The 18,995-nt window shown below is 38.5% G+C and overlaps 1 protein-coding gene, 2 non-coding genes and 2 gene segments (V, D, J or C); 2 read left to right on the top strand and 3 right to left on the bottom strand.

Annotated features, from left to right (window-relative positions):
- The window catches only part of LOC132891954 (protein NLRC5-like), an 888,139-nt gene that overhangs the window by 328,097 nt on the left and 541,047 nt on the right, over positions 1–18,995 (top strand). The window lies entirely within an intron of this gene.
- Positions 137–251, top strand: LOC132895610 (U5 spliceosomal RNA). The gene has a single exon (XR_009655788.1). It is a non-coding gene; the product is annotated as a U5 spliceosomal RNA (small nuclear RNA).
- On the bottom strand, positions 1,482–1,673 carry LOC132897419 (U2 spliceosomal RNA). The gene has a single exon (XR_009656314.1). It is a non-coding gene; the product is annotated as a U2 spliceosomal RNA (small nuclear RNA).
- Positions 8,308–8,812, bottom strand: LOC132889893 (T cell receptor alpha variable 14/delta variable 4-like). The segment is given in 2 exon segments: positions 8,308–8,624; positions 8,746–8,812. Coding segments are annotated over 2 exon segments (384 nt in total).
- Positions 13,859–15,626, bottom strand: LOC132889888 (T cell receptor alpha variable 25-like). The segment is given in 3 exon segments: positions 13,859–13,954; positions 15,139–15,431; positions 15,587–15,626. Coding segments are annotated over 3 exon segments (429 nt in total).

The raw sequence follows: 18,995 nt of genomic DNA, 5'->3' as shown, positions 1-18,995 counted from the left end.
TTGGTCAGAGATTTCTCTGCCTGTGTGCAATGTCTAATAAAGCTGTAAAGGTGTAAGAGATTGGCCCAGGCCACCTTACCCTCTACCAGCTTTCTGCACCTCCAATAGTGTCACTAACCTGACCCAGTGTTAAGTGCAGCTCAGGTTTCTCTTCATTGATGCATAAATCTTTCACCTTTTACTAAAGATTTCCGTGGAGAGGAACGTTAATGAGTTCAACTTATTTTTGCAGGCTTTACTCTGGCAGAGCTGTATATTTTTGGTGATCGAATGTTAGAAATCTCGAGGTTTTTACATGGAAACACACGCCTGCACACACAAAACGATGTCTCTCTCCAAAAGGATTCAGCTGTAATTTTTGGAACAATAGAACTGTTATAATACCATGTTGATGCATGGAACTGAAGGCGTAAGCCCCTATTCCAGCTCTCTACTCTCAAAAATATACTGAAAAAAGTAACCTATAGAATTTACCCAATAAATCTGAGGTAACAATTTGCATTGACTTGTTTGGGGTAGATTTAATTCCATATATTGAGTATAAAATAACTGAAACAAAAAGCTATGAAATACTTAAATAAATTGGGTAGAATTTACCTCACATTTATGTATCTATTAAACAGCTACTTTCTCATTGAAATTGGGTAAAATTATCTCTTGTTTGCTAGTACCGTAGGTAATACCGTACCTGATAATTACTAATCAAAGGCCATTAATATCAGTTAGTAACCATTACTTATTCAGAGCAGGTAAGATGTACCCCCCCCCCCCCCCCCCCCCAAAAAAAAAAAAAGACTTTCAGATGGTTTATCATCTCAATGTTTTTAATCCATAAAATCATCAAAAAAAACCACAATAAAGTGCAGTACAACAGCTTCACACAACATTTCAAGTAATGAACCTGTTTTATAACTCACTAACTAACAGCTTCAAATGTTGTTTATGGACTGACCAAATCTGCAGTCCAGGTGCATTTATACAACAAATAACTGAACTGCCTTGTTTATATACAGCAATGATGCACCAAATGATCAAAAAACACAAAATAAAGTGTAGTACAACAGCTTCACACTACATTTCAAGTAATGAACCTGTTTTACGGTATAACTCACTAACTAACAGCCGGAGAGAGGAAGATGGCAGTCCGAGAGTTCCCTGTCCCGCTCACTCAAACGCACAGTCTGACGCATGCGCAATTTGGAGCACAGGACTCACGGCTTTGGGGTATATTTTACCGTATTTTTCCATGTAACGGTTGTTACTGTTAACGAATAGGTAGCATATGTATAATTTACCCATTACTTTATAATTCCTTGGCTGACTGCAATAATTGAGTACATTTTATATGGTTTGCATAGATTATATTTACCACTCTCCAAAATCACTTCTTACAGTACATTTAATACATTATCATCATTTAGACAACATATCAAACATTAAATTGGTACACCAAAAAAAAAAAAGTTTTCCCTTGTTTTGGGAACAAGGGCACCATTCCTGGAGGTACTACAATAGCAGGTTGATGTGTGGAGCAGAAGGAGCAAGCCCCTATTCCAGCTCCCTGTTCTAAACATCTGTTTAATATAACATCCTCATTTAGAGAACATATCAGGTATTAAACTGATAAAAACAGATACTACACTTGATCTTAGCCAAAAGTGCTAAAAAAGGTTAGCATGCTTCTAGTCTGGTGACACCAATACAGATTTTCTTTAGCTAAATGTGGCAGGCTTCACACATAATGTAAGGCAATCAGCAGAATGATACTCTCACCGTAACACTAACAAATCAGTAAATTATTGATATTAACCATTATACAAGCTCGATCTACTGGTAACAATGAACCAAAAATATATGATGAGCGAGCAATGACTGTGAGTCTGGTAGAAACTGCTGGATGTGAATTGCAGGTCAAAATGTCCGCGCTGCTCCGTGATTGGTTGAACAGCATCACGTGGTTATCACTGCTGCTGACTCGCGTGCAATGGTAAATACCCCAGTGTTTCTCACAGTGTTTCTCAGCACGGTTCATGAAGATGCTGGTGTCTTGAATTCAGACTTAGGTTTGCTGCATGAGTTTTAATAAGTGATTACTGTGAAATGATGAAGAAAACCAAACTTAAAAAAAGAGTGAATAATACAAACAAATAAGATGCCAGGGACATGTTTAACAGGCCCATCTAAAGTAAGTAGTTTGTTTCAGTAGGCCTATATGCAGCTTGTAAGGTTGGGTTTATCTTCTTTTTTAGTACAGATATGTAGCTATTACTTTTTTTTCCTAATATCAAAACATTTAACAGAGCTCGTGCCCAAATAAATTGTGAAAGATCTATACTTGGCTTGGGAGATCATACTTACAAGCTGATAGGCCAATTGAAGATGCATCTTGTGTCTACTGATAGACGCCGGTGTCTTTATAATAGTCATGCGTGCTTTCTTACATCCTCCATATACGTACACCCATGTCTTCCTAGAAGACACTGAAGGATTATTTAAATATCCCGGTGTTTCATGTAAATACCCTGGACATGTCTTATTTATTTACAGTATAGCAGGAGACCAAGCCAAAAGACATATATTTTATTGATCTATTGAACCCCCCATTTATTTATTTTAGCTCATTCTATCATTGATATTATCTGGAATTATGTAACTTTGGAAGTTGATCAGCTTTAAGTGGAACATAACTGTGTGAAAGTTTTTGTACAGTGCAGTTGGATTTCCTGTCACTGTGGGCGCCAGAGCACAGTAGTATAGTGCAGAGTCTGATACAGCAGCAGAGGAGATGAGCAGATCCACTTTTTTATTCTTTTCATCAACTTCAGCAGAGAGACGTGGTGGGATTGAGTCACTTTTATGTCCACTTTGTGATATATAAAGAAGGAACTCAGGTTTGGATTTTGGATATTGTCTGTACCAGTGCAGGTAGTCTAAGGTACGACTTGCTTCGTAGTTGCAGGACAGAGTAACATCACTGCCTTCATCTATAACTGTCTGAGTGAAAAGTGGCTTTATTGACTCTGCCATGGAGTCACCTGTCATAGAGAAGAGAACATAATGTTTTTTATCATTTCCACCACCAAGCCAGAACGACATAAGTCAGACCCACATTCTGATTTTTCTTCCCACCATACAGACTAATAAATCACTAATTCAACACTTAATATTTCTGCAGTGACAAAAAGTCAAAGTTAACTCACCAAGTGAAAGCCACAGACACATGAATATAACAGTGAACATGATGAATGGTCTCAGCTGAGTGAAAGTATTCTTTCTGTACTATGATATGTTCACATCATAAAGGTTCATGAAGCTCCAGCCCACAGCACCACATGACAGTGTCACCATTGTTACTGACAGATTGTTGATTCTTCCTGAAGCATCCTGGCTTTACATTCAGCCTCACATGGGGAACCTGTCTTCAACTCCGACTGTCAGCAGAATTCATGGAATTATGAAAAATCAATCATTCTAGTCTGTAAAAATATAATCTAATCAATACATTATTAAATGTTTAAATTTCCTGTTATATATGTTTTATAAGTAGTTTTACTGCATTAGGGGCTTTGGCCTTACCAGAAATTGCTATGAAAAAAATGTCATGATAGAAAAAAAAAAGTATAACAAGTTATTGCTATTGTTATTATAACGTGATTTATTTATGAAATTTGTAATAACAAAGCCTGTTATTTCACTGAGGTGAGGAAAAAACCAGCTGCTGCTCTTGGTCATACTATGAAAGATTCCAGCAAACCATGAGGTCTTCAGGAGAGAGAGAGAGAGAGAGAGAGACTGGATGTTTTATTTCTTTTGTGTTTCTTATTTCTTCCCTGTAGCCTAGTGTGCTGCCAGGCCTACCTTTCTTTCTTTCTTTCTTTCTTTCTTTCTTTCTTTCTTTCTTTCTTTCAATTAATGAATGAATAAATATTCATTCATTCATTCATTCATTCATTCATTTGCCTCATATAATTTAAATATGATTGTTCTGCTTTATAAACCTGGAAACTAAAAAAAAAAAAATCTCTTGATTGCTAGTTATCATTTTAACATGAAACTGTGGAAGCAAAATAGAACATTTACATTATCCAGTCACAAACACCACCAGTGCCACCATTACAAGTGAACCTGTCCAGAGCCCATTTTATTCACTGCAGCTGTAATGTGCTTGTCCATGCTGGAGACAAATATATTACACATCACACATTATTAACAAATTGTATTTATAGTCTGACTGCAATTTCAATTTTCTTCATTAATTCAGAGAAACAAGTCATTTTGTTGATGATGAGTTGAGAATTATACTATTCAGCTTGATCGAATAATCAGAATCAAGACTAGAACACAACTGCAATAAGATCTCACATCTCTGGGGCAGCCACGGCCTAAAGGTTAGAGAAGGTCACCAATTTGATTCCCTGGACAAGCAGGAAAATTTGTAGGTGGGAAGCGTGAATGAACAGCACTTTCCCTTCCCTCTACAGCCATGGCTGAAGTGCCCTTGAGCAAGGCACCGAACCCTCAATTAATCCCCGGGCGCTGTAGCGCAGCTGTCCACTGCTATGGGGATGTTGTGTGTTCACTGCGCACTTGTGTGCGTGTGTGTTTGTTCACTGCTTCACATGGGTTAAATGCAGAGAAAGAATTTCACTGTGCTTGAATGTATATGTGACAAATAAAGGCCTCTTTTCTTTATCTGTACAATCTCTGTGTATTTTTTCAATGTATTACATATAAAAGTAATCTGTATGATTGAAGAGAGTGTATATTATTGTGAAAAGCAGTATTCATAATCAAAGAAGTCGAAATCTCTCAGTGACGTGAGCAGGGTCCTTGTGTTTGGGCCACAATAAGATAACTGACAATGCCATCTTGTGGAGAAAGAGAAAAGACTTTTACACACCAAGGATTTTTTTTTTTTTGGTTTGGTTTGGTTTTATTTTGTTTCCTTGAAATGAACAATGTCCCAATTTACCCTGAAAAATGTGTTGCTGTGAAAATGAAGTCATTTTTTTTTATTCACAAATCATTACAGCAAATAGGGCGGCACGGTGGTGTAGTGGTTAGCGCTGTCGCCTCACAGCAAGAAGGTCCGGGTTCGAGCCCCGTGGCCGGCGAGGGCCTTTCTGTGTGGAGTTTGCATGTTCTCCCCGTGTCCGTGTGGGTTTCCTCCGGGTGCTCCGGTTTCCCCCACAGTCCAAAGACATGCAGGTTAGGTTAACTGGTGACTTTAAATTGACCGTAGGTGTGAATGGTTGTCTGTGTCTATGTGTCAGCCCTGTGATGACCTGGCGACTTGTCCAGGGTGTACCCCGCCTTTCGCCCGTAGTCAGCTGGGATAGGCTCCAGCTTGCCTGCGACCCTGTAGAAGGATAAAGCAGCTAGAGATAATGAGATGAGATGAGATTACAGCAAATAGCTGAACTTGACAAAAAACCCTGAACTCGTACAGATCCTCAGCTACATCACTCAAGTTCAGAATTGGTCTCAACCACACACCCTGTAGACCTTTCTGTAAAGCTTTCTATCTAATTGTTCATGGTGTGGTCCAGTGGTACAGCTGCACAGGATGCTCTCTGCTGATCCCATGAATGGAATGAATGTACTAAGGGTACAGTCCCTCCTGGAAATTAAGACATTGCAGGGATTTATTTTGGCCCAGATGAGATCCTCAGTGATGTGCAACCCAAGACTCATAGAATCCCATGATCACGTGCGCAGACACACATTAACCACTGTGGGGCCTCCTGAGGTCAAAAATAAGATCTGCTGTTATGTCCAGGTGTTGTTGCTTCTACACGAGTCCTCAAACTGCCCACCTTCTCTCTGTATGTAAACTCATCATTTTGCTGATGAGGCTCAACACTGTTGTGCCATCAGCAAGCTTGAAATCATGAATCTAGATGTGCATTGCAGCAGAGTTGTGTATCAGAACAGTGATGACCTCGGTATATGAAATGAAATGAAATGAAATGAAATGAATGTAATGAAATGAAATGTAGTGCTCACGCAGATTTAGCCGTTACATTTCTGGATTAAGAACAGTGGAAGCCAACACAAAGGTGTTGTGTTTTAATAGTTCCTACTTTTGACTTTTCATTCTCCATCCAGTACCAAGCCCAGTTATCATGTATTTTCAAATCAATCAGAGAAATTATTTAATTAATCAAATGTTCTTAGTGGAGATTAAAATTCCTTGTAGAAGATTGACACAAATTGTGTAGCACTTCAATTTACACATTTTGTATTAATGTCAGCTGTTTTACCCATAGTTATGTGTAGTTTTAAAATCAACACAACCTGTGTATTTGTTCACAGCATTCAACCCAATGGCCCTCATTTATCAATCTAATGTAGAAACCAGTGCAGATCCAATACCAGTATGAAAAGAACTCACTGCTGTGGTCAACAGCGCTGCCATCAACAAGCGACCAAATTCAAGCTCATAGTCAATGAAGGCCTTTACAAAATGTGATATTTTCCCATATGCTCCATATTTTAAGTGATGAATATGTGGCTGCATATGTTTACATGCCAGTCAGAATATATGGTCTAATAACACTTCTCCACTCAGCCAGATTTACTGTGCTGCACGGCACATCTGCACTGTTTCGATACTTGCATACATGAGGTAAGACTTGACATGAGATTTGATCAAAGACTCCGCTCACGTTCACATTGATAAATGCCGAGCTTTGCGTGGAAATGACCGTACGCCCAGTTTGTTCAATTCATAAATGAGGGCCAATTATTTGTTTTATACAGCACATAATGTATTAATATTACAAGTTTACACGTCTTCATATTAACCTTCCTGACACATTCACTGTCAAAATTAACACAACAAGCGTTGTCCCAAAACTCACCCACTGATGTGTAAGAAGTTAACAGTTTGTTTTAGTTTTAACACATCCTTTCTTAGAGTGTATGAACTTATTACTCGCTTCAATATAAAATACACAATTTTATCTCTCAAATTGAAGAAAAAAAAACACTTAGCAACCAGGTTATTGTAAGTTTTTCCCCCTAAAATGTTTCTATTTGTTTTTCACATTGATTTTGATGGTTTCTATATCACATTAAAAGGTGGAATAAAATCTGGTATGATTGATCTGACTTTTATTTTGGATGTATTTTTTTTTACATCAAAAACTAACATTGTAACAGGGGTTAAACACATTAAACACATCTCATTTCTACTTCCATTTACAAATCACAAAGGAAAGGGAACTCTGCCCCCCCATTTAATACCTGCCTACAGTTTGTTTTTGAGAAGCATACTGAGTCATTCAGACAGCAAATAGCTTCAGCAATAATAGCTAATAATTGTAATTCTGTGTGGTTTATAATATGCTTGTATGTCCAGAGCAACTTAGAGAGGACCAGCAATGTTCAAAAGCATCCAACTGAATATTTATTTTGAAAGTATATATTGAACTGCTATGCCCCTTATATTTCTAAAATACACTATAATTTTTGTCAATGAGCAAAACAAATCTTGGTGGGCAGAAAGATATCAAATTAGTTCACAAATTATTGTCTGCACATCATTTTACTAGTAGTGCAGGCATCAGGATGAGAGACGGAGGGACTCGGGTTTGTAAAGGAAAGGATTAACTGACTCAGGGAAGGTGGAAGTGTGTAAAGCACACACACAACTGCAATTACAACTTATATACAATTCACAGACAGACTGAAAAACAAAAAACACGCATGATGTGAACAAATCTACAGGAGGCGTGATAATTATATAGTGGGGAAAGTCAAGCAAGAGTTGGCTTAGAAATTTCTTTTTCAGGTTCCTTTCTATCTGAATGATTGTATGTATGTACTGCTGCCATTTTCTTATTCATCCATTTCATCTTTGTAAAAGGCCACTGCCTGAGCTCCCATCCAGCAAAATAACATGCATTTTTATGTACATGCATAATTAATTAATTAAAAATAATTAAAATTGAGCACTATGTATCATGGGGAAAACTGGCCAGAAAAGTTCAGTATTTTTAATCCAGAGTAGTTCACACCAACAACACCTGACACAACGGCTCTGGTAATGTCAGTAAAACATTTTTGAAAAATGTTGATTTGTGAATTTACTGTGATAAATGTGTCCTTGTTTAAAGTTGCACCACATTTAAACCCTCTTTATTTTAATTTGCTTTGACTTTGAGCTGCAGATGTTGTTACAACCTTTGTTTGTGTGTGTGGTTAACTGATTATAATTTGGTAAAGAGAGTATCTTTGATGAAGTTTTAGAAAGTTCCTGTATGACAGTTGTATGTTTTTGTAAAGCCTTTCATTGACTCTGTATTACTGTGCTACAGCTCTAAGAGCACAGTGATGGAGCGCAGAATCTGAGAGCTTTAGACCTCTGATAGTAAGTTCAGTGGAGTCTCTGGTTGTTTTTGACTCTAATCGACGATCATCAGGAGTGCTCTCATCACCTGATCTTGACCTTGCACCTTTATACAGTAAAAACTGTGGTGAGCTGTTCGGATATTGTTTGTACCAGTAAAGATAAATGTATTCGCCGCTTGACTCAAATGAGCATTTCAGAGTAACAGTGTCTGTTTCTTTCCTGACAATGGCATCTTCACCTGTCGGCCAAATTTTATCAGCGAAACTGCCTGTTGTAAAGAGGAACATAAAGAAATAAATCTGTGAAGTCTTTTTGTAAACAAACCAAAAACAATCATTTCAAGAATTTATGCTTAAAACATAATTAATGATCTGATGAAAGTTAATTACCTGTAGTGACAGTGAGAATCCGTGGGATGTATCTCACTATGTACAGGAAGTTGTATAGTTGAGCCATTTCTGAGCACAGCTCTGTGAGGATCCTGTATAATAGTGCTTGCTGTATGTGCTGAACTTTACACATGAGGGAACACATTTCTAGAAGGCCACACCCAGGAAGTTCTGCTGTTGGAGCATAACTTTGTACAGATCATCACTTCACAGTATCAGTCACAGTGAACTAAATCACCAATACAACACAGAACAATCCCACTGTTGCTGATCAACTCACTGCATCCAACTTCACCTCTTAAATAGATCTTTTGGAGTTAGAGGCCTGGGCTGTGTCTCAAGATTTAACTTTTATACAAAAATATAACCCTCTTTCCAGTTTTGTTTTACTTTATTGGTCCATGAACAAAGAATCATAATTATTGTACGGTTTAAGTGGCCATTGTATTTTTTTAACTCCTGAAAATAGTTCTTAACATCATAGTGTTATGAATGAATGAATGGTTTATTTCAAAATTCATATTTACACATACATATATCTGAACATAAAATTTACAAAACGCGATTCCGAGGTGACCCCCAAAGACTAATAGTCTGTCAGCCAAATTAACTATATACATCCAATAGTATTATTTACATTTGTGTGGCTGGAGGACACCCTATTAAAAATAAAAAAGAGAAGAGAGAAGAAAAAAAGTCATGAGAAATGAGAAAAAAGACAAAAATAGTAAAATTAATAAAAAAAAGAAATATACAGAAATAATCAAAACTCAAGATATGTTAGTATATTCTCAGCAAACACAAAAACGTTTATATAACGTTGTATAAACGTTTGGCTAACATTTCAGAAACGTTACAAAATAACGTTTATAAAACTAAAATTTGTGGACAATTTTTTCGTTTTATAAACGCTATATTAACATTTGAAAAACATTCTGGAAACCATCATACAACATTCTGGAAACGTTTCAGAAACGTTTTTTAAAACATTGTATAAACGTTTCTTAAAACCATTTAAAAACAATAGTAAAACGTTTCTTTAATTTTTTAGAAACATTATTAGAAACATGTTAATACCTCATCTCATTATCTCTAGCCGCTTTATCCTTCTACAGCAGGGGTGTTCAAATTGATCCCTAAAGGGCCGTGTGGCTGCAGGTTTTCATTCCAGCCATGCAGCAGCACACCTGACTTGGCTCATTCAATCAACTGAACTGTCTTCACACAGTCAAATACTTGCAGCCACACCCACCCTTGATTAAAGGGTGGGTGTGTCAGTTGATTGAATAAGCCAAATCAGGGTGCTGCTGCATGGCTGGAATGAAAACCTGCAGCCACACGGCCCTTTATGGATCAATTTGAACACCCCTGTTCTACAGGGTCGCAGGCAAGCTGGAGCCTATCCCAGCTGACTACAGGTGAAAGGCAGGGTACACCCTGAACAAGTCGCCTGGTCATCACAGGGCTGACACATAGGCAACCATTCACACCTACAGTCAATTTAGAGTCACCAGTTAACCTAACCTGCATGTCTTTGGACTGTGGGGGAAACCGGAGCACCCAGAGGAAACCCACGTGGGCAACATGCAAACTCCACACAGAAAGGCCCTCGCCGGCCCCGGGGCTCGAACCCAGGACCTTCTTGCCGTGAGGCGACAGCGCTAACCACTACACCACCATGCCACCCATGTTAATGCCTGTTAAACTTATAATATAACAACACATTTTTGTTATTGCACTTAAGTTTATTTCATTCCTCTTTGCAAGTTCAACAAAACCGATTTGAGAGCAGAGTTTTTTTACATAGACAATATTCACATTTACATATAAAGCCCTCATGAACAGCAAAAATGATAAAGATACTAGTATTAAAAATTTATCTAAATTTATTAAAGAAGCCTTGCTACTAAGAACCAAAACATTAAAGTTAACGTAATCATAGCAAATGCGCAAAATCTGTTAAAAGTTGAAATAAAAAAGCAAATTAAATCAAATAAGTTGTTTGGCCAAAACTGCGAGCTTTCGATGAAGGAGATTTTCTAAGATAACTTCTAAGTGGACCCGGCCTTCTTGATCTTGTCCCAACAGCAACACGCTCAAAATGGCGCTACTTCCGGTCCCTGCGGCTGCGCAAAGACGTAGGTCGCGCAGGCGCAGGGAACCAGCGAACAAAATGCCAGGGCCAAAAGGGCGTGTATTTTAGCAAATATAATACAACGAATGGTCGTCTATCCAAATTATTCAAACCATACTTGATAATTACGAGACTAGAGCCACACATTTAATGATTTATCTATCTATCTAGATCTACATCTAAAAAATATTTAGCTAGATCGAAGGTTTTTTCAACGTTTATTAAACGTTTATACAACCACTTATTTTCCATAAAATTATTCCCATGTTTTTTGATACTTTTTAAAAACGTCATCATGTAGTGTTTATAATCACACAATTAATTGTAGAAATTTTAATATTATCTGTTTTAGCCAGAAGTCTCCGAATATGTATAACGTTTTATAAACGTTTCATAAACGTTGTGAATGAAACGTTTTAAAGAGAATGTTTATAAAACATCAATAAAACGTTACTCATTTACTGATTATTTTGATAATTGTAATACAATCATTATGACATCTTAATATCTAAAAATACCAAGAGATGATAAAAAATGTGCCACGGGTCAGCAAATATGACTTTATTAAATTTTCACCAACGTTTCATAAACGTTTCATAAACCCTAACCTTAATGCAACCCAAATGAAACATTTTATAAACGTTTTGTGTTTGCTGGGTTGTACCATATGGGACAAATCGATAAGAAAAATTTAAAGAAAAAAAAGAAAGTTAACAGCAAAATTACATAAATATACTCGTACCATGACTGTATTATTGTCCATTAAAACGTTTAGGTGGGGAAGAACAGTAAGTAGTGACTAATATTTTTCGCATAAGTGGTATTTAGCCCTAGAATTAAAAGATTTAATGGATTTGGCGTCTTTGAGATTTACAGGTAGTTTTGACCAGAGTTCAGGGACAAGGTGAAGGAAGCTGTCATGGGCGGTACTTGTTTTATATGGGTTTATATGGATATCTTGTCGGTGACGTATATCATAAGGGTGAATGTCGTGGTTAAAATTGAATTTTCAACACAGAGCGAGCGGTAATTTATGACAACTAAAAAGAAAGCCGAATTTTGCAAGTTGAAGTTTAAACTGGTCTTCTAATTTTAATATACGCAGTTCTTTAAACAGTGGAGAGGATGCTTCATTATATCTGGAGTTGGTTATTATTCTTATCTCTTTTTTCTGCAGGACGCTGATACGTTTCAAGCAAGGTTGTTAACACAACTACTGTGACAAATAGATTCAGTGACCACTCCGGCTGAGGTTTTTGTATGAAAGATGAATGTTCAACTGCCATTATGGTCATTTTCTAACAGCTGAACCATATTTGAAAAAAGTTACTGTGTCATCTTGGCGTCATCTTGAAGGCAGCATATGTTGCTCCAAAAATCTCAGTGTGCTTTTCTGAATTAATGCTGCCATCACAGAAGTGTGTTACCAAGGGCGCTGACACAACACCATACCATGACAAACCCTGGCTTTTGGATTTGTTGCTGGTTGTGGTCTGGATGGTCCTTTTCACTTTTGGTCCAAAGCCCACAGTGTCCATTTCTTACAAAAAAAAGACCTGGAATACTGATTTGCCTGACCACAAGACATGTTTCCACTGTGTGATGGTCCATCCCAGATACTTCCAAGCCCAGAGAAGTCAACAGCACATCTGGACATAGTCAACATCAGGTTTCTTTTTTGCACATTGAAGATTTAACAGGTATTTGTGGATGTAACTCCGTGTTGTAGAGCTTGACAAAAAATTGCCAAAGTAATCCCGAGCCCATGTGGTTATTTCAGCTATAAATGAATGATGGTTTTTGATGCAGTGCCATCTGGGAGATCAGAGGTGTTTAGCTGAAGGTTGTGCGCTGAAACTCCTCTACCTCATCTCATTATCTCTAGCCACTTTATCCTGTTCTACAGGGTCGCAGGCAAGCTGGAGCCTATCCCAGCTGACTACGGGTGAAGGGCGGGGTACACCCTGGAGAAGTCGCCAGGTCATCACATGGCTGACACAGACAACCATTCACACTCACTTTAGAGTCACCAGTTAACCTAACCTGCATGTCTTTGGACTGAGGGGGAAACCGGAGCACCCAGAGGAAACCCACACGGACACGGGGAGAACATGCAAACGCTGCATAGAAGGGCCCTCGCCAGCCACAGGGCTTGAACCCGGACCTTCTTGCTGTGAGGCGACAGCACTAACCACTACACCACTGTGCCACCCCCTCCATATTCCTTGAATCATTTAATGATATTATGCAATCTAGAGAGTGAAATATTCAAATCCCTTCCTTTCTTTCTTTGAGGAACATTTGTTTTTCAACATTTCAATAATTTTCTCATGCATTTGTTGACAAACTGGAAATCCTCAGCCCACCTTTGCTCCTCAAAGACTAGACCTTTCCTGGATATCGATTTTGTACCAAATCATGATTACAATCACCTGTTGGCATCATCTGTTTCAAATTACATCATTGTTTAATTGTTTTACCTCATCACTAGCCCTAAATTTCCCTGTCCCAACATTTTTTGGAATGTGTTGCAGATGTGAAATGCAGGAATTGATGTATATTAGTAAATGAAATGAAGTTGACCAGGCACATGCTCTCTCTCACAGCTTGTGGTTGCTTGGCTCTGTGGGTGGCTCCAGACCAGTTTGTCTAGCTGAAGGCTAAACACCACTGCTGCCTGAAACATCATGAAAATGAGGAAATAAGAAACTCCACAACTGTATAATTTTTGTTGCATGTTTGAGATCTGACAATTATTTCTTCACCCACATCTAAAGATTTGCTATATAAGCTATTATATCCTTATTATTATGGACAGAATATAGGCTATACATCTTATGGATATATAAATTAAATGATCAAACAGCTGGATTTCAATTGTCGATGGCAATGCTGTTGACTGCAGCAGTGATTTCAATGCTGCATTTTTCTGACTTTCTATGATGCTACTTTTTTGGCTGCCAAATAGAAATAATTTCTTCAACTGGACATTTGAGCTTCGATTTGGATGGTGGAGAAATGTTTCTTCTTGAATGTCTCACACCTCTCCATGATGGAAAGTCTTGGGCACAGCCTCTAAACCGAGTATATTTAGGGGTGTGATATTTAAATGATGATGATTTTCAGATGCCACATTTATCAATGGCCGATCATTCTTCTGCCGTAATTGGTCAGATAGGAATGTTTCATGAATCACACATGAACACTCTTGTATTCTGATTTCGACACTTGGACCTGGTTTCTATGCTTGATTGGTAAACGAGGGCCATTATTTTTGTTTATACTTGTGACCACTGAGTGGAATTCCACAGTTTTCACACACTTTTTCTAACCACTGTGTTTCTGTGTAAGCTGCATTTTTTTTTCTTTCCAACTATTTATGGGATATTATTCTTGACAAAAATTTGTACATTGTAGGACTGTTGTGAAAAGTAAAAACTAAATCAAGAAAAAGGTTGAATGCTCATGTTTTCTTGTCTTGTCCCTATTTTCAGACTTGATGGAAGGAAATGGCAACAACCATTTGAAAAAAATATTGGGTTTTTTATATCAGTACAACATTTCCATCCCTCTGTCTTGGACATATTGCTGATGGATTAAGTAAAGATGACACTTTCCTCCAAAAGACAGTGTTGGCTGCAAGTAAAAAAGCCATTACATAATACTGGCTTGAGAAAAAAATTGCCCGACTGTTGGCTTCTTTGTCAATATTTTTCAGCAACTACACCTTCTTCAACAGATGACTTACTCCATACAGCTCCAAAAAGAGCTGGGAGAAAAACTGTGGGGAAACTGGTGTGTTTTTCCATAATTATTCTCTGTATGGATATATTTTTTTAATTATGCAAATCTGTGTTTATTTACTGAACATCCCATGATCTCATGTTATTTTTCTCTTTTTTCTTCTTGCTTTGTTTCTTAACTGCATTTTACTACTTGTTCTTAACATGTGAAAAGGTTTATAAATAAAAAGTTAAAAAAAAGAGAGAATTCAGTAAAATTAGGTTCAGAGAGCATGCAAATTATGAAACTTATCAGTTAATTTTTCTTCAGTATAATAAAACTGCTTTACTGTTTTATGATACTATTATACAACATGTGGCATCAATATAATCCCTTTATAAATATTCAGAGAGAAAGTGAGATTCTCATCAAAAATTTCTCAAAATCATCAGCAGAACTGTCTACAGTATAAACAAAACTGTGTGAAAGTTTTTGCACAGTGCAGTTGGATTTCCTGTCACTGTGGGCGGCAGAGCACAGTAGTATAGTGCAGAGTCTGATACAGCAGCAGAGGAGATGAGCAGATCCACTTGTTTCTTCTTTTCATCAACTTTAGCAAACATTCTTGGGGGACGGTTGGGACTTAGAGCTCCACTTGGAAAAATATAAAGAAGGAACTCGGGTGTAGATTTTGGATGCTGTATGTACCAGTGCAGGTTGTTTACTGTATCAGTGAATTTTCTGTAGCTGCAGGACAGAGTGACATCATCACCTTCATGTACAACTTCACGAGTGAAAAGTGGCTCTATTGAATCTGCCATGGAGTCACCTGTCATAGAGAACATAATGTTTTTAACCTTTACATAATCAAGCCAGAACTACACAAGTCAGACCCACATTCTGCTGTTTCTTAACACCACACAGACTAATTAATCATTAATTCAACACATAATATTTTTGAAATAAAAAAAAATCTAAACTCACCAAGTGAAAGCCACAGACACATTAATATAACAGTGAACATGATGAATGGTCTTAGCTGAATTAAAATATTCTGAGGACTTTCTGTAAGCTAATATGGAAACATCATAAAGGCTCAAGAAGCATCCTGAAGCTCCGCCCCCACAACATCACATGACAATGTCACTAACAGTGTTATCAGATTGTTGAGTTGCTGCAGCATCCTGGCTTTACATTCAATTCAATTTTAGTTGTATAGCACTTTTAACAATAGACATTGTCGCGAAGCAACTTTACAGAACTATATAAAAGCCAGATATAAATTTCTGCCTCCTGAGCAAACCTGAGGTGACAGTGACAACTCCTGAGATGACAAAAGGAAGAAACCTTGAGGGAACCCATCCTCATTTGGGTGATAACAGTGTGATTATAAATACCTCACTTCTATAACTGTGTCCTATATAGTGAAAAGGGGCAACTGGGTAACCAGGAAATTCATTGTAGCTTTGGCATGAAGTCTATTTTGTTGAAGTTATCAACTGCTTACTGATTGAGACTTGAGTGCAAAACTGTTCATGGCAACTGCAGTCCTGAGCCATTGTAGCAAAACTGTTTGTATTAATTCTCCAAAGCTATCTTCTACGTGGATCTTTAGGCTCTCCATAAGGGGTCATCCTCCACAGGAGTGAAGTGATGAGAACTCCAGCCAGAAGTAACGCATCAGATCAGCATCACTGGTATCTCAGGAGTGGCATGTGTAGCATGAGAGAGAGAGAGAGATTTGGTTTGCTCATTGTCATGTAATGGTTACGAACAGTGAACATTGTGTGCTGAGTGCAAGTGGGGACTTCAGCAAGACTAAATACTGTATGATGGCATAACTAAAAGGAAAAGTCAGAACATAACAGAGACTTGAGGGCACCGTGGTACATAAAGTGTACATACAGTAAGGCCACTCTACCGTCAACAAACCTGAGTGAATGTGTAAGGGGTGGACAGCACCCAATCATCACATTACATTACATTACAGGCATTTCATAGATCGACATACAACATACCCAGAGCAGCCTGTGGAGCAGTTGGGGTTTAGGTGCCTTGCTCAAGGGCTCTTCAAAACACGCTTCAAAACACTTATCAAAACACTCTCTGCCCAAGAACCCTCCAGATCTGCTACTTTATGTAATAAAAAGCTGTTAACAAAAGTCTTGACTAAACAAATATATTTTCAGCCAAGACTTAAACACTGATACTGTGTCTGAGACCTGAACACTACTTGTATGGCTGTTCCATAACTGTGGGGATTTGTGAGAGAAGGCTGTCCCTCTGCTGTAGCCTTAACTATTTACGGTACCAACAGATAGCCTGCACCTTTTGATCTAAGTTGTTGTGGCGAGTCATTGTAGCCTTAACTATTTGAGGTACCAACAGATAGCCTGCACCTTTTGATCTAAGTTGTTGTGGCGAGTCATAAAGGACCAGAAGTTCACTCAGGTACTGTGATGCGAGATAAAGCACATTTAGTGCTTTATAGTTAAATAGCAGTAGTTTATAATCAGTGCAAAATTTGATTGGGAGCCAGTGCAGTGTGGATAAGATAGGGGTGATGTCATATCTTCTCGTTCTAGTAAGGACTCTCGCTGGAGCTTGTTGATGCACCTGTTAGATCATTCAGACAGTAAGGCATCACAATAATCCAACCTGGAGGTAACAAAAGCATGAACTAGGTTTAATGCATCATGAAGTGGCGTTATATTTCTTACCTGAGCAATATTTCTGAGATGAAAGAAGCCTATAGTGATATTATCGACATCCAGCCTCACATGGGGAACCTGTCCTGAGCACATTTAAGCAAACACATACTGAAAGCAGGGAATTAATGTTTTTACATAATTACAGTCATTTTAATGTATAAACTACACTCGGGTGGCACAGAGGTGCAGTGTCACTGTCGCCTCACAGCAAGCATGGTTTGAACATACCAGTCAATCAGGGGCCTTTCTGTGTGGAGTTTGCATGTTCTCCTTGTGCCTGCGTGGATTTCCTCAGTTTCCTTCCACAGTCCAAAGGATGAGGTCAACTGGCTTCTCTATATTGCTCGTATGTGTGAGTGTGAATGTCTGTCTGTCTCTCTGTGTTAAGCCTGCGATAGACTGGTGACTTGTCGAGGGTGTACCTGGCTTCTCCATCATAGTCAGCTAGGATTGGCTCCAGCTCACCGACGACCCACAATGGAAATGCAGAATAGAAAATGGATGGATGGATGGATGGAGTGAGAGAAAAATATACTTTAATAAGTACATAATTGAATATTTTAATTATATGTTTTAGTGGTGCCTCGGGGCGGCAAGGTGGTGTAGTGGTTAGCGCTGTTGCCTCACAGCAAGAAGGTTCAGGTTTGAGCCCCGTGGCTGGCGAGGGCCTTTCTGTGCGGAGTTTGCATGTTCTGCCCATGTGGGTTTCCCCCACAGTCCAAAGACATGCAGGTTAGGTTAACTGGTGACTCTAAATTGACTGTAGGTGTGAGTGTGAATGGTTGTCTATGTGTCAGCCCTGTGATGACCTGGTGACTTGTCCAGGGTGTAGCCCGCCTTTTGCCCATAGTCAGCTGGGATAGGCTCCAGCTTGCCTGCGACCCTGTAGAACAGGATGGGGCGGCTAGAGATAATGAGATGAACTGATATTCACTTTGAATGCTAATTTGTTTTGTGTCTTACTTTCTCCGTGTGTCATATGTGCAGCAGCAGGCAGCTTAAAGGAACAGTCCACCGTATTTCCATAATAAAATATGCTCTTATCTGAATTGAGACGAGCTGCTCCATACCTATCCGAGCTTTGCGCGACCTCCCAGTCAGTCAGACGCAGTCAGACGCGCTGTCACTCCTGTTAGCAATGTAGCTAGGCTCAGTATAGCCAACGGTATTTTTTGGGGCTGTAGTTAGATGTGACCAAACTCTTCCGCGTTTGTTCTGTTTACATAGGTTTATATGACCAGTGATATGAAACAAGTTCAGTTACACAAATTGAAATGTAGCGATTTTCTATGCTATGGAAAGTCCGCACTATAATGACAGGCATACTAACACCTTCTGCGCGCTTCGGCAGCGCATTGATACGGAGCTCAGATATTGCAAGCGAACGTGAGTGGGACAGGCAAAGTGCAGCCAGGTACTCTTTCATTATGGAAATACGGTGGACTGTTCCTTTAATGTTAGAGCTGCTAAGTGGAAGAGAATAGTTAAGGTTTATTTCAAAGTTGTCATCCATGGACAGTTATGCTGTTTTATCAGAATGGTCTCTCTGAATGTTGAGCTACTAAGAGTAACCAGAGCAGGGATTCGGATAATATATATGCAGTGTGTATGATAGAAGACCAGGTATACTCTGTCACAGAGGTTTTATTGTGAAAAGTCGTGTTCTTCACCAAAGAACTGAA

Source organism: Neoarius graeffei, chromosome 1 (genome assembly GCF_027579695.1).
Source record: "Neoarius graeffei isolate fNeoGra1 chromosome 1, fNeoGra1.pri, whole genome shotgun sequence".
Classification (NCBI taxonomy): Eukaryota; Metazoa; Chordata; class Actinopteri; order Siluriformes; family Ariidae; genus Neoarius; species Neoarius graeffei.
The sequence above is the reverse complement of the archived record's forward strand: the minus strand, read 5'-3'. Positions and strand labels throughout refer to the sequence as shown.